The sequence below is a fragment of the Eurosta solidaginis genome, chromosome 1 (assembly GCF_040869045.1).
Source record: "Eurosta solidaginis isolate ZX-2024a chromosome 1, ASM4086904v1, whole genome shotgun sequence".
In the NCBI taxonomy this organism is placed as follows: domain Eukaryota; kingdom Metazoa; phylum Arthropoda; class Insecta; order Diptera; family Tephritidae; genus Eurosta; species Eurosta solidaginis.
This window is the reverse complement of record NC_090319.1, coordinates 96,818,854-96,832,115: the sequence shown is the minus strand read 5'-3', so window position 1 is coordinate 96,832,115 and position 13,262 is coordinate 96,818,854. Positions and strand designations below refer to the sequence as shown.

At 38.2% G+C, this 13,262-nt stretch overlaps 1 protein-coding gene across 7 annotated transcripts in view; it reads left to right on the top strand.

The window, feature by feature from the left end:
- Positions 1-5,631, top strand: part of eEF1alpha2 (eukaryotic translation elongation factor 1 alpha 2) — a 34,256-nt gene extending 28,625 nt beyond the window's left edge. For all 7 annotated transcript variants that reach the window (XM_067759279.1, XM_067759281.1, XM_067759277.1 and 4 more), the window contains exons 4-5: positions 1,210-1,415; positions 1,516-5,631. In XM_067759279.1, coding sequence (XP_067615380.1) covers positions 1,210-1,415; positions 1,516-1,875 — 566 coding nt within the window. In that variant the 3' untranslated portion in view covers positions 1,876-5,631. The remainder of the gene's footprint in view (positions 1-1,209; positions 1,416-1,515) is intronic.
- The last annotated feature ends 7,631 nt before the right edge of the window (positions 5,632-13,262 follow it).

Here is a 13,262-nt window from a genome sequence, read left to right as displayed (position 1 = left end):
TATGGAATGAACAAATTAGATAAATCAGAGCAATCCGTGATAAAGTTTATTACATTATAGGCAGGCATGAGTGAGATAAGAGTTCTTCTATCATGCAAAGCCTGAAGACCAAGCAATTTGTGCCTGCTGGTACATGATGGGAGGCCGTCTGGCCAGTGAAGCGTACGTAAAGCAATTTTTGTAAAATTTTTTTTGAAATTTCTCAATTTTATAGGAGTTAGATTCATAGAAAGGATTCCATATTATTGAGCAATATTCAAGACCACTTCTGACCAAGGATATATAAAGTGCCTTCAACGTCATAGAGTCCTTAAAGTCACTGGTGTTATGTCTACTGAACCCAACCATTGCAACAAATTTTGAAACAATGAAGTCAAAGTGACTAGAAAAAGAGAGTTTGGAGTCAAAAATTACACTCTCTTGACATCGATTAAGAGATTTATCATTTAGTTTGTAGATAAAGTATGTGGCAGTTGTCTTTTTGGAATAAGACACAACACAGCATTTGTTTCAATTTAAAAATAAATTATTGTCTGCGCACCATCCGGCAAAAGAGTCCAGATCAGAACCGTTAGGAACAGTTTGACAAATTAATAGTATTTTTCGTGATATATATAGTTTTAGTGTTATATTTGAATCATTAAAGGTGAGGAATGATGGAGAAACATATTGAGTAAAAAGTGCTAAGTCAGGAGAAAAAATTTGTTTTGAGTGCGGAAATTGTGCTAAGTCATAAAATAGCTGCTGGGTTAGCATACATGATTTTTGAAAACTATTGCAACTAAGGTATCCTCATTCACAGTTTTGAAAAGAAAAGGTTATTTAAAAAATTATTAATTTTATTATAAATTTTTTTTTTGTCTCCTGTAAAATTCGTAAAAGTTGACTTAGCACATTTTCACATTAAGCTAACGAAATGCTGTTAGTGATTAATGCTTTATGATCACTGACATCCCTAGGGAGATCAGGTGCTCCTCAGCCTTCTTGTTCACAACTTTGGTATCCCCTTCCTCTGCTACAACATTAGGATGTTGTTATGAATGGACTGGAGAGGAGCTTATTCATATTCTTAGCAAGGCTTAGGTAGCTAAAACTTCGGGCTTTAATCCGACTTTATGGTCGTCGACAAAGATATGGTGCATATTGATTCCCTTTGCAGCGATTTTGTCCGATTTTGTCGCAATTCGTTTAATTTTTAAATATTTGTAGGTATGGTGGTGAACTTTGCACCAGTCAATTTGGTAACTGAAGTTAAGTCTGTTGAGATGCATCATGAAGCTTTATCTGAAGCTTTGCCCGGCGATAATGTCGGCTTCAATGTGAAGAACGTTTCGGTAAAAGAGCTGCGACGAGGCTATGTAGCTGGTGACTCCAAAAATTGCCCACCCAGAGGTGCTGCTGATTTTACCGCGCAGGTAAGGAATAACGAAGCTTACTTGTAGTTATCGGCAAACTCATATCTCACCGCCACATTTAAAAATTTATGTGATTTAAAAAATATTTTTTCATTCACAGGTCATTGTGCTTAATCATCCTGGTCAGATTGCCAATGGTTATACCCCGGTTTTGGATTGTCACACTGCTCATATTGCATGCAAGTTTGCTGAAATCAAAGAGAAATGCGATCGTCGTACTGGCAAAACAACCGAAACCGATCCGAAGGCTATTAAATCGGGTGATGCCGCCATTATTATGCTTGTACCCACTAAACCGTTATGCGTTGAAAGTTTCCAAGAATTTCCGCCGCTTGGGCGTTTTGCAGTACGCGATATGAGGCAAACTGTAGCGGTGGGGGTAATAAAGTCCGTTACCTTTAAGGAGACAACTTCGGGTAAAGTCACAAAAGCCGCCGAGAAGGCACAAAAGAAGAAATAACTAGAGTGCCAGCAGAACGTTAATAAACAACAACAGCAAATTATAATTGAAATGCAAATGCAATTGGAATTTGTATTCTTGTCATCGTCATCGTCGTCATTGTCATCCGTAAAGTTGGTGTTGTCATTGGCATTGCCATTATCGATTAAGCTATCGATTTGGTGGTGGTTGGAGTCAGTACCAGCAATAACTGCAACAACAGCAAAATTATTACATAAATCACAAAAGAAAACATTTAATAAGCATAAATTAAAAAAAATACTACAATTTATTATTATCAATATGAATATGAATATAAGTAATTATTATGATAGTTATGCTATGGCATTCAATATGAACAACAGTAAGAACAAAAATTATACTTATACTATATACAACACAATAGACAGCAACAACAACAAAAATATTGAAATTAATTCTAAACAGAAAATAAAAAACTACAAGAATCATAACACAGCATGCATCAAATACAACAACAACAAAAACCCATGCACCACATTTTTCACCTCTAGCAGCACTGTAGCCACCGCCTATATAAGACAAAATTTAACAACATTGGCCAAAGCCATGTTATCGGTTGAGTCAAATACGAAAATATCATTCCCTACGCAAGTAGCCAAAATTGAAAAACTAAAAGACATTGCTAATATGAAAATCAGCGAAAATTACTCAATACTAACATATGAAAAACAAAAAAAACTAACAAAATTAGACGCATCAAATTCTTCACAACTAACACAATCATCGCCAACATCCTCATCATCATCATCAGTCACTACTAATACAACAGCAACTATGCCAATTTCTTCCACACAAGCCATGGACAAGTGTGATTTTGCACGCTTAGCGAGCAATTTTAAAATTAATTATTTATTATTATTAATTATATATTATATTTATGCCTTTCTTAATCTATACCGTCATCGTAAATCATTTCGCAGGAAATCTGCTATTAACGCCATCATTCAAAAAAATATTGCAAAGCAATCAACATTTAATTTAAATTCAAATTCATGCATCTGCAATATTAATGCATTAAAAAAGTTGTCATACATTTTATAATTGAAATGTTTACCGCTAATCAAAATATATGGATGATGTTGCCGGTTCGGCTCATTCATCGCTGCTTAATCCGCATTGTATTTCTTCATTATGTCACACACACCCGCACACGCACACATAATCATACCAATGTATTAGCGCTCATTAATTCATACAAAAATTTCCTATATACATAACATGTATTTGAATACCAAACTGTGAGACTCAATCGAATTGAATTAATTTTCTTGTATTATAATTCTATTAATTATTAAATATTAGGTTTTTTTTTAATATTGCATTGTGTTAATCCAACGATTGTTGTTGGAGAACACTTAGTACTCAGATCCTTATTCAATACATATGGTGCACACACGCACACAAATGCACTACACTAACGGCAACACAAACACACATTCAAAGTTCAACCATTTTCTGCATTGAAGCAGCAGGAAAGCAGTACATCCAACGAATTTGGTGGTACAATGGGTTGCTGCTGCTTCAAGTGTTTATATAAATACACGCACTGCGTACAACAAAAGCGTGAATTTGAAATAACGTTGCCACTTGATTACAATGCAGCTAATAATATACAAATTTATAATCAAAACAATTGCAGAATTCAAAGTTAACAGAGCCCAGCAAAAAAAGAAGTAATCCAAGGAGTAATTGAGGAGCAATATTTTGAATAACAGGATTACTCCATATTGCTCCGATGCTCATGGAAATTTTACTCCATTTTAACATTGCATGTCATTGGAGAGGAGCACTCCTTAAAATTGTTAATAGAGTACTCCATGGAGAATTGAAGACAGCACTCCTCGGAGCATTGAATGAAGTACTCCATGGAGCATTGTGGGGAGCGCTCCTCGGAGTGTTGAACGGAGTACTCCTTGGAGCATTGAAGGGAGCACTCCTTGGTTTATTGAATGAAGTACTCCATGGAGCATTGTGGAGAGCGCTACTCGGAGTATTGAACGGAGTACTCCTCGGATTGTTGAATGAATTACTCCATGGAGTATTGGAAACAGAGTATACTTAATAAAGACTCCTACGTTTTTTTACAGATAAGTCCAAAAATGTTTTTTTAATTTATTTTATTATTAAAAAAATATAAATTTTCATAAGATTAAATATGCACGAAAAAGTATAAAACAATGGGGCGTTCCATGGCTGGAAGAACTTTTGAATCTCAGATTTTGTTTATACAAGTACAAGTAATAAGATTAATAATTTCTTTGACCAAGTCTAATATGAACAAATAACAGTAAAAAAAGTAATTTCATTGTTTTAAGAGATTTGTTGTTTAAAAGATTAAACTTTCAATTTTTCATTGTATTTTGTACGAAATGAGGCTGCCTTTGCTTTATGGAAAGCTTTTTTAATTTTTTTTCTCGAATTTGGGATATGACGCATGGTTCTCCTTCAGGGCTTCTGTAAAAAAAAAAAGATTTGAAAACAATTTTTTTAAACTGCTCAAAGAATAAAAAATACGTACGCATATGAATACAAAAAGTATTTTGAATCTTATTTGTAAAAAGTTAAATTTTAATTCCTAAAGAATTTAAATCACATACCCTAAATAAAATAGTTGAATAACTTGAAGTTTTGTGTTGCTTCCTTCCCTTTTTTCCATCCCAATTAATTTTAGCTAGGAGTGTATCTGCAAAAATTTCCTGCAACGTTTTGTATAACTCGATTCCTCCAATTTTTTTTTTAATGTAAGATACCTTAACAAATAAATAGGTTATTAAAATTTTATTCATTTCTGTTACCACCCGAGGCGAGATACTTACTATTTCCACATGAGTGTAATTTTCACAGTTTTCTTCGAACTCCTGCAGCTGCGACAAGGAATTTATAGGGAAAAGTTTTAGGTCACTTGGCTTCGCATTCATAGTTTTTAAAACTGAATCTAATGCTACAGTATGTTGGCAAGCAATTTCTTTAAGTTTTTTGACATCAGCCGAGATTGAATAAATTTTGTCCTCCATTCTTTTTAAAATTATAGTTACATCACTTTGAGCTGAAAATTTAAAAGGAGTTAGTTAATTACAGAAATGTATGATATACGAGCTATTTCACAATTTGCATCTGCAGCGAAGGCAGAATTTGCAAATGGCGCTTAAAATGACGCTTTGAATATAAAGTATACATTATTTAACTTACCTTTTTTTTACTTTTCGTTAATTTTATATTAGTTTCTTTTGAGTTTTAATACTTTTTAGTGTTTTCTTTGTTTTAAAACAATAAGACGTAAGCGTACGCTGTTACTTCACCAAAACCGAACACATAATAACACCGCGAGCGCAATCAGCAGTTTGGCGGCACAACACGAAAAGTATCGAACGGTAACGAACATACAAACATTTTTTCTTGCTCCTAATGGAGCAACAAATGAGTGCTCCTTTTGACAATTACTCCAAGCATTTTGCTGGGAGCATACATATACACACACACACTTATACAAACATATTTGAACCAAAAACACCTACACCAACAATATCAAATAATGACTTGAATGCATAAATGCAAAGCATGAATAGACAACAGTGAATGTGTACTACATATTTATTAAAAATAAATATAAAACAAACAAACGAAATTTAAATCGAAAATCCCCCAAATATATACATATGTATGTATATGAAATATATATAAAAATAAATGTAAAAGCTGGAGTTGCTTCAATAAAGATGAAACATTTTAATTGTACGATTGGAATTTGAATTGAGAAATAAAGAAGGCTAAACCGAAAACAAGAAAATTTAAAAAACAATTTGCTTACGCTAGCGCCATTAAAACATAATTTTTTTCACACCCAAAAGCATTATTACGTTTGTATATTGGTGCGTAGTACAGGTTTACGCCGGTCACTTCGTCGGCGGGGGCGGCGTAGGCTCTATTATATACCGGTGGCGGTGGCGTGGGCGGCGCGCCGATGTACGTCGGTCTTCTTACTTTAAAAAGCTTGTTTTTCTATTTAAAAAATAATATTTAGGAAAGGTTTTGTTTGTATGTATTTAAGGAAATCAACGTTTTGGCCATTTCGGAAAGATCCGGGATTTTTGCCTGAAAATCTTGCAGATAATTCAAAAATTTTCAGGAGTAGCTCCTTGCGGAGGGATTGTCCCCCATTCACTTACTCCGGAGAGGCTTCGAACCTAACCCCGGTCTTGGGAATTGGTACCGCTGCGTCTGCTGAAAAGAAATATAGATAAATAAAATGGTCACACTTTTGTCTGTATATCTCGTGCAAAGCGTAGTTTTACCTGGGGTTAACTCTTAATAATCGTCGCGAACACAATTTCTTTAAATCATTTGTAGCTCTTTGGCGGTCACGCACAAAGGCGACTTACGGTTGCTCTTAATGGTCTATTAATACTCATGACTCTCGTGGCACAGGGTGCCTCCAGTTTTTTTCGGCTGTTTTTAAGAGCTACAATTCCCGATGTGCGAACAGTAGCAATCCCGACCACCACGCCTTCTGACCCTCGCACCATAATCCAGCACAGAAGCTATAGGACTGCGACTTCGAACTCATACCTTCGTTCATGCCACTTTAGCGAGCTACACCTGAGAAACACCGTGAAACGTTAGGGAGTGACTATTCGGCCAAGGATGCCGCCCTCGAAATCATAAGCAGTCTAAGTGGATGTCATTGCGTAACTCATGGGTGAAAATCGTATAATCCTCGACGCATCTACATAATTAAAATTTTACAAGGACCCTAGATAAAATTTTTAAAATGTAGACCAAAGTTTGCAGACGTTTGTGTTCACAACATAGATTTCAATAGTCTTCGTTAAATCAAAACGATATTTTAGAATTAATATCGACCGATTTTAAGTTGAAAGATGTTAAGTGCTGTTTTCCGGCATTATGATATAAGAGCTCATTATGGATGACCGCGTAGCTTCAGTATTCAGCCTAGTTCAACTGTCTACTACGTTAGGATTGTAATTAGTTCGACTGTCTTGGGAAAGCTTTTGCTTCACCACTATAAGTGTTCTTGCGAAGGACAAAGCCTGACCTGGTAAATATATGTGCCTACGTATTCACATTTGTAAAAGGACGTGTAGGTGATACTTAAACTTAGTTGATATGCTATAATCAATGTAATTCAATCCAGGGGACTTGTTTTGCATAGGGCCGCTAACTTTAGGAAATGTCAAACTGGGAGACTTGGGTGTTGAAGGATGAAGTGTGAAAATCAAAATTAAGATTTCAGACGCTATTATATAGTTTCGCAAATAAACAACCGATGTTTGAATGTAAGCCCAAGGGATTTTTCAAACCCTTCTCATACGTACATATATCCTCAACTGAAGAATGAGGTAAGGATCATTTCAAAGGAGTGTTTATGCCCCTAGAACCTACTAAAGGATTTTGCATAACTGATTTCGATTATTCTTTTAGCCAATCGCAATTAAATTTTTTTTTTTAATCGGCACCGTTTTTGGGTAATTTGCTTTTTTTTAACAACTTAAGGACAATTTGAAAACATGTTCGCCTTGGGTCATTTTATTTAAATGCATTGTTAATTATTAATTTTCTAAAAAAAAAAATATTCAAAGTGAGCATATAAATTTATTATATAACTTTTCTTTTAGTGTTTTGTTTTAATAACTTGGTGAATTGGGTGATGCAAAGTCCGTGTTAAGCTGACATCGGAAGCGCCAGTTTTTTAGTCGCTTCTTTATTGGCTTAACTGGCGCCAATTGGTCATATCACCTGGCCCTTCCAGCGTGGGCCGTCCACGCTTCCATAGGCCGGCTCCGTTAAAATTCTTTCCCATCCGGAGCATGATTTTCGATTGCCGAGGGAGGATTTTACTCAAGGCGAATCCATACCAGGTGGTGGCAAAGCGAATTCAACCAATTCGCCGTGCAGAAGAATGTCAAGTCAAAAGAAAATTTGCATTGATTTCGATTAACTGACATATTGTTGCACAAGGCGTTGTATGGAAAATAACAAGGGGAATCATTTCCAGGTGTTGTTATCCCAACAGCTGATTGCTTCTTCTTGATTATTTTCCATACAATGCCTTGTACAATAGTATGCCAGTTAATCGAAATCAATGAAAATTTTCTTTTGATTTGACATTCTTCTGCACGGCGAATTGGTTGAATTCGCTTTGCCACCACCTGGTACAGATTCGCCTTGCCCGGTATGGATTCGCCTTCGGAAAATAATCAAGAAGAAGCAAACAGCTGTTGGGATAACAACACCTGGTACTGAATTCACCTTGACTTTACTCTTCAATTGCCTACCTATTCCAAAGAAGCATTCATTGGCAAGAGCGCTCGCGCATTTCTTCTCAAGCCTTAGGGATTGTTATCGATGTTGCTGGTTCTTTGCCGGATGCAGATCCGGTACGTTCCGATAACAAGCACCGTTAAGGCACCAGCCCGACCATCTAGGAAACGATTTAGTATGACCACATGAAACCTTCAAGGCCATACCGCCCTCCCACCCCCCGCAATTGTAAAAAAATTTGTCAGCCGAGCAAACCTCTTACCTCACTATAGTCGTTGGTGTGATGACTTAGCCGAACTCCATAGCGCCCAACTATGTGGCTGAGCGGTTTAGGGCCCGCATATACGCCGTTTCGCTTCATAGGAGGGCGGCGGGATGTCGGTGACCAAGAACTGCCAACCCCCTAATCCAGGGTGTTATGCGGACCGTGCCTATTGGACGATTTGCAGTCAGGGGATATATTCGGCTGTATTTGAGCGGAGCCTTCCCGATACCGGGCCGCCTCGGGAAGTAGTGAAGGCCTTACCCCAGCAAGGGGCGTTGTTGTGGCGGACGGTTTTTATCCCCATTTTTAACATTAGACCGCTGAGCCCGCCTTGTGGGCAAGTGGTCGTACGACCAAGATGAACTCAAAAACTTTAAGAGGAAGTAAGGATGCGAAGAAAAAGGCGATGGCGTCACAAGCCGAGGAAGAGGAAATCGCTATTAGCGATGACTCGGACGCGGATAGCGATGATAGTGTGCAGTCAGTGCGCTCGGTAAAGGATCGGCATACTAGCCAGGACAAAGAATTAGTGTTAGAACGGGAACAACGAGATAGAGAGCTTAAGAGAACCCTCTCAAAATATCGGGCTGCATTAAGAATTTTGCAGCGCTTGGGCCCAGTGCTTCACCCAACCAACGATGAGAGCGATCGCTTGGCATGGGCCCGTTAGACAGTGGAAGAATGTAGAAGACAATTCACAGACGAAAGCTTTGCTGTGAACAACCCTCAAGTTTGCAACCGCATCGAAGAGGAAGAAGTCCCTAGAGGCAAGAGGCAGCGATCGGCTGAACCTGACAAGCCTGCTTTTAAGAGGCAGAAGGGGGAGGGTAAACGCCCCAGTCCAAGAACCAGGAGGCGAATTAGTCAGAATGAGAGGAATCAAACCTCAAAGTCTTCCAAGCCGATCGAAGAGGGAAATATAAGTACTGGAAAGCCATGTACCTCAAAAGCTGTACTACAGGAAGAGCAAGGCAATAATGGCTTGAGAAACAAAGACACAAGTATTAATAAGCTAAAGGTAGATAACAATCAGACTCCAGCTTACTCGATGACACTAAAGGGAGCTAACGCTGAGACTCCGGCTTTCACCGATAAGAAGGTAGACGAAGTTGCAAAGCAGTCCCTGACTGTGGCACTAATAGATTGCAGTGTCCCCAATGGGCAGATGTCAACCGAAAGGTAGAGATCCGTAGAAGGAGGGCTGATCAGTATTATAATCAAAATGATGCATGATGAACCAAATATACGGCTACCAGCCTTCGAAACAGCTGGACGGCACAATGGGGTTAAACTGATGACTTGCACCAATAAGGCAACTTTAGAATGGCTGCAGAGAGTTGTTCCAGACCTTCAAAAACAAGAAGGTGCAAGGTTGAAGGTGGTGGATAGAGCACTTATGCCCACGATACCAAAGGCCAAGGTTTGGATCCCCGAGTGGTGAAGGCGGCAGACACGCTTAGCATGCTGCAGCGACAGAACCCGAACATACCAGCACGGGATTGGAGGGTACTCCACGTATCCCGACCCGTGGAGGGGGGCCAGTACTACATCCTCCAAATTAATAAGGAATCGGAAGATCTGTTGCACTCACAGCTTGGGAAAATGTCCTGGGGCTCAGTAGTATATTTATGCGCCTTAAAAAGAGGAGTCCTCAGGACAATAACCCCAATACACTAAAAGCAGGGAAGGTGGAAAAGGACCTCGATAACCTGAAAGTAGCGGCAAATGAGGGAAGCAAAGGGGCAGTGGAAGAGGTATACGAGCAAATCAATGGTGCTGAAAACCTTAAGAAAAACCAAAACATGCTAAAAGCAGAAGAGGGCCTGGAAGTAGCAGAAAAAGACAAGGATATAAGCGTAGAGGCGGAGGTATTGTAAGTGGACAAACTGCTCAATGATATTGCGAGTCTAACAAAGACGCCTCGAACAGGGTAGGGAGAAACGGACGTCAAGACTCGGAAAACAGCGGAAAAAATGCATTGCGTGAGCACAGTGGCGGATGGAGGCAGACAGCTCAATTGCGCTGCGAGTCTTACAGATAAATCTCCAAAACAGTAAAGTGGCATCGAGCGAGCTTCTCCTAAATCTTGAGGAGGGTTCGTTTGATGTGGCGCTGATACAGGAGCCATGGCTTTCATCTAGAGGAAAGGTTTCTGGACTCAGCGCTCGCGGATTCAGCATTTATTACACAAAGACGGAAAGCAGGGTTAGAGCTGCAGTCATGGTAAGGAATCACCTATACTCGTGCATGCTTTCTAACTTCTGCACCGAAGACCTAGCGGTAGCCGCAATAGAGGGAAAGAAATAACCTTCCCATATCCTTGCATCCTGCAACATGACCCATGACGTGGAAGCCCCACCAGAGGAGTTCAAAAGGCTGGTGGATCAAGAAGGGTGCAGAGGACGGCTTGTCATAGGCGCGGATGCGAATGCGCATCACAGCGTATGGGGAGGGGACGATATTAATGATAGAGGTGAGTCCCCTTTTTGTTACATACTACAGAGTAATCTATAGGTGGCTAACAGGAGTAGCGTGCCTATATATGCTAGTGATACGTCAAGCAAAGTGCTTGATATCACATTGAGTTCTGAACATGATATATCGGGGTATGAGTGGAGGGTCCTTGAAAGGCCATCATCTCAGACCATGCATATATCAAATTTCAGAAAGATGTATCAGGAAGACTGGGGCAGCCTAAAGAGGTTGTCACCGTAGAGGAGTGCAACAACTTCTTATTAAAGGCGCTGACAACTGCGTACAGCAGAGCTTGTCCTCTGAGAAGATTCAAGGGGAAAGCAAAGCCACCATGGTGAAGTAAGGAGCTGAGTCTTCTTAGAGGACAGGTAAAAAAGATTTTTAAGCTGGCAAACGGGGAATGGTCACACAGTAGTGAAGAGTCCCTTGAGGCGCTACTTAGCACACACTTCCCACCAGGAGACGATGCGGAAGAGTTATGTAATCACGTCTATAGTCCTAATACGGAGCGAGAGGTGCCAGGATTGTTGACAAAGATCCAAATTGATATTGGCCATAAAAACGTTTTCTATATTCTACTCGCCGGGCCCAGATGGGATATTCCCTGCCATGCTGCAGATGGCCGGTGGAACTATTATAGCATGGCTAAGAATAATCTCTGAGGGTTGCATAAAACTGAACCACGTCAAGCAATCTTGGAGAACGGCTCGAGTAGTCTTCATACCGAAAGCGGAGAAAGCGGCGAAAGCCAGTAATCTGCACCCGAAAGACTAAAAGCCTATTAGTTTGACATCATTTCTACTCAAAGCCCTAGAGATATTAATACATGTGTATTAGAGCGGGTCAAATTGTATGGGTGGATTTTTTTCGTCAGGAGTATAGCAAAAACGTAATCTACAGATGGTTCTAAGAAAAATTGCTGAAGACACCATAGCTCGAAGTCCGATTTCGAGTCCCCCACTTCTGCAAAATAGATATTTTTCCATATGAATGTATGGTTTGGCCAAAAAATCTTCATAGCTTCTGATAGAATTGTAGGAAAAATATCATATTGGGCTATTTTAAAGGTTTACGTACATTTCAGAATCTGCATTAATATCTATAGTGTTTTTGAATTTTGGTAGACAAATCAGCCTTAAATTATGAGAAATTAGCCTAAAATTAACTTTTAACAACTATATTATCATTTTTAACGAATTTTTTATGGAAATTTTTTTTCTTTACAGCTAAAATAAGTTCAGAACATTTTCCACAACTTTGATTCAGACAGTTTTTCTTTTTTCGAATTCGTTTTAGTAAAAAAAAAATTTTCAAAAAAACCTATATTTTCAAGCATGGCTCAATTATATGGTTGGCTCATCTCATCAGCTGATTGTATTTTTATCATTGCATGGTCGATGTGATTGTCAAAAGGAGATGGCAAACTCAAAATGAAACCAACACATTGATAACATTTTCTTACCACACACAAATCTGCTATGTTTTATGTTTTCATTTCATTCCATTCGCCTAATACCAATAAACAGATTTTGACAATTTGAACAGACATAATTTGTTGCTTTACAGACGAGCCAACCATATAATTGAACCATGATTTTCAAGTAATAAGCAAAAAAACACAATTTTTATAATTTTAATGTAATTTATTTAAAAAATTATTTTTTTACTTAGAATTGACCATTTTAACGTATTTTTCCAAATAAAAATAATGTTCTCATTATTAGTTTAAATTGACGCTTTGTAAAATTGTTGATGTTTGAAAAATTGTAGCTTTTTAATTTTCGACGTTAATTTAATAATCTACAAACATATTTTATGAATAATTTTCCGATGTTTGCTTCGTTCAATACTGATATACAGATATTCAACTTTTATATACCAGTATCCAGTCATACGGATATCCTGATTTTCCGTTTACGTATCCGGATAGCCGAATTTTTTGTTTAGCTATCCGGTTATTCGAATATCCGGTTTATCCGGATAGTTGAAAAATCCGGACGTAGTTCACAGGCCGATTAAACTTCCTTAACCCTAACGCCATAGTCGTAAACATACTTATATCCATAACCATCTCCAATGTGTTCGGTTAATGGTGCCTTAACCTAAACATCGTGAAAATTTCATAAAAATGAAGAAAACGCAAAAAATTACAAAACATATTCCACAAAAAATAAGTCTCTTAGTCATAACTACGGCCCGGATTTCTATGCGGTTGCATATTTTTTTCGAATCAAGAAATAAGTGTAAAAATGGCATTGATTTGTTAGTGCATATTTTGTCTTTAATGCATATGTATATTTGCATATTTTTTCATAAAGGTATATTTTGTCGCATATTTTTTAGTATT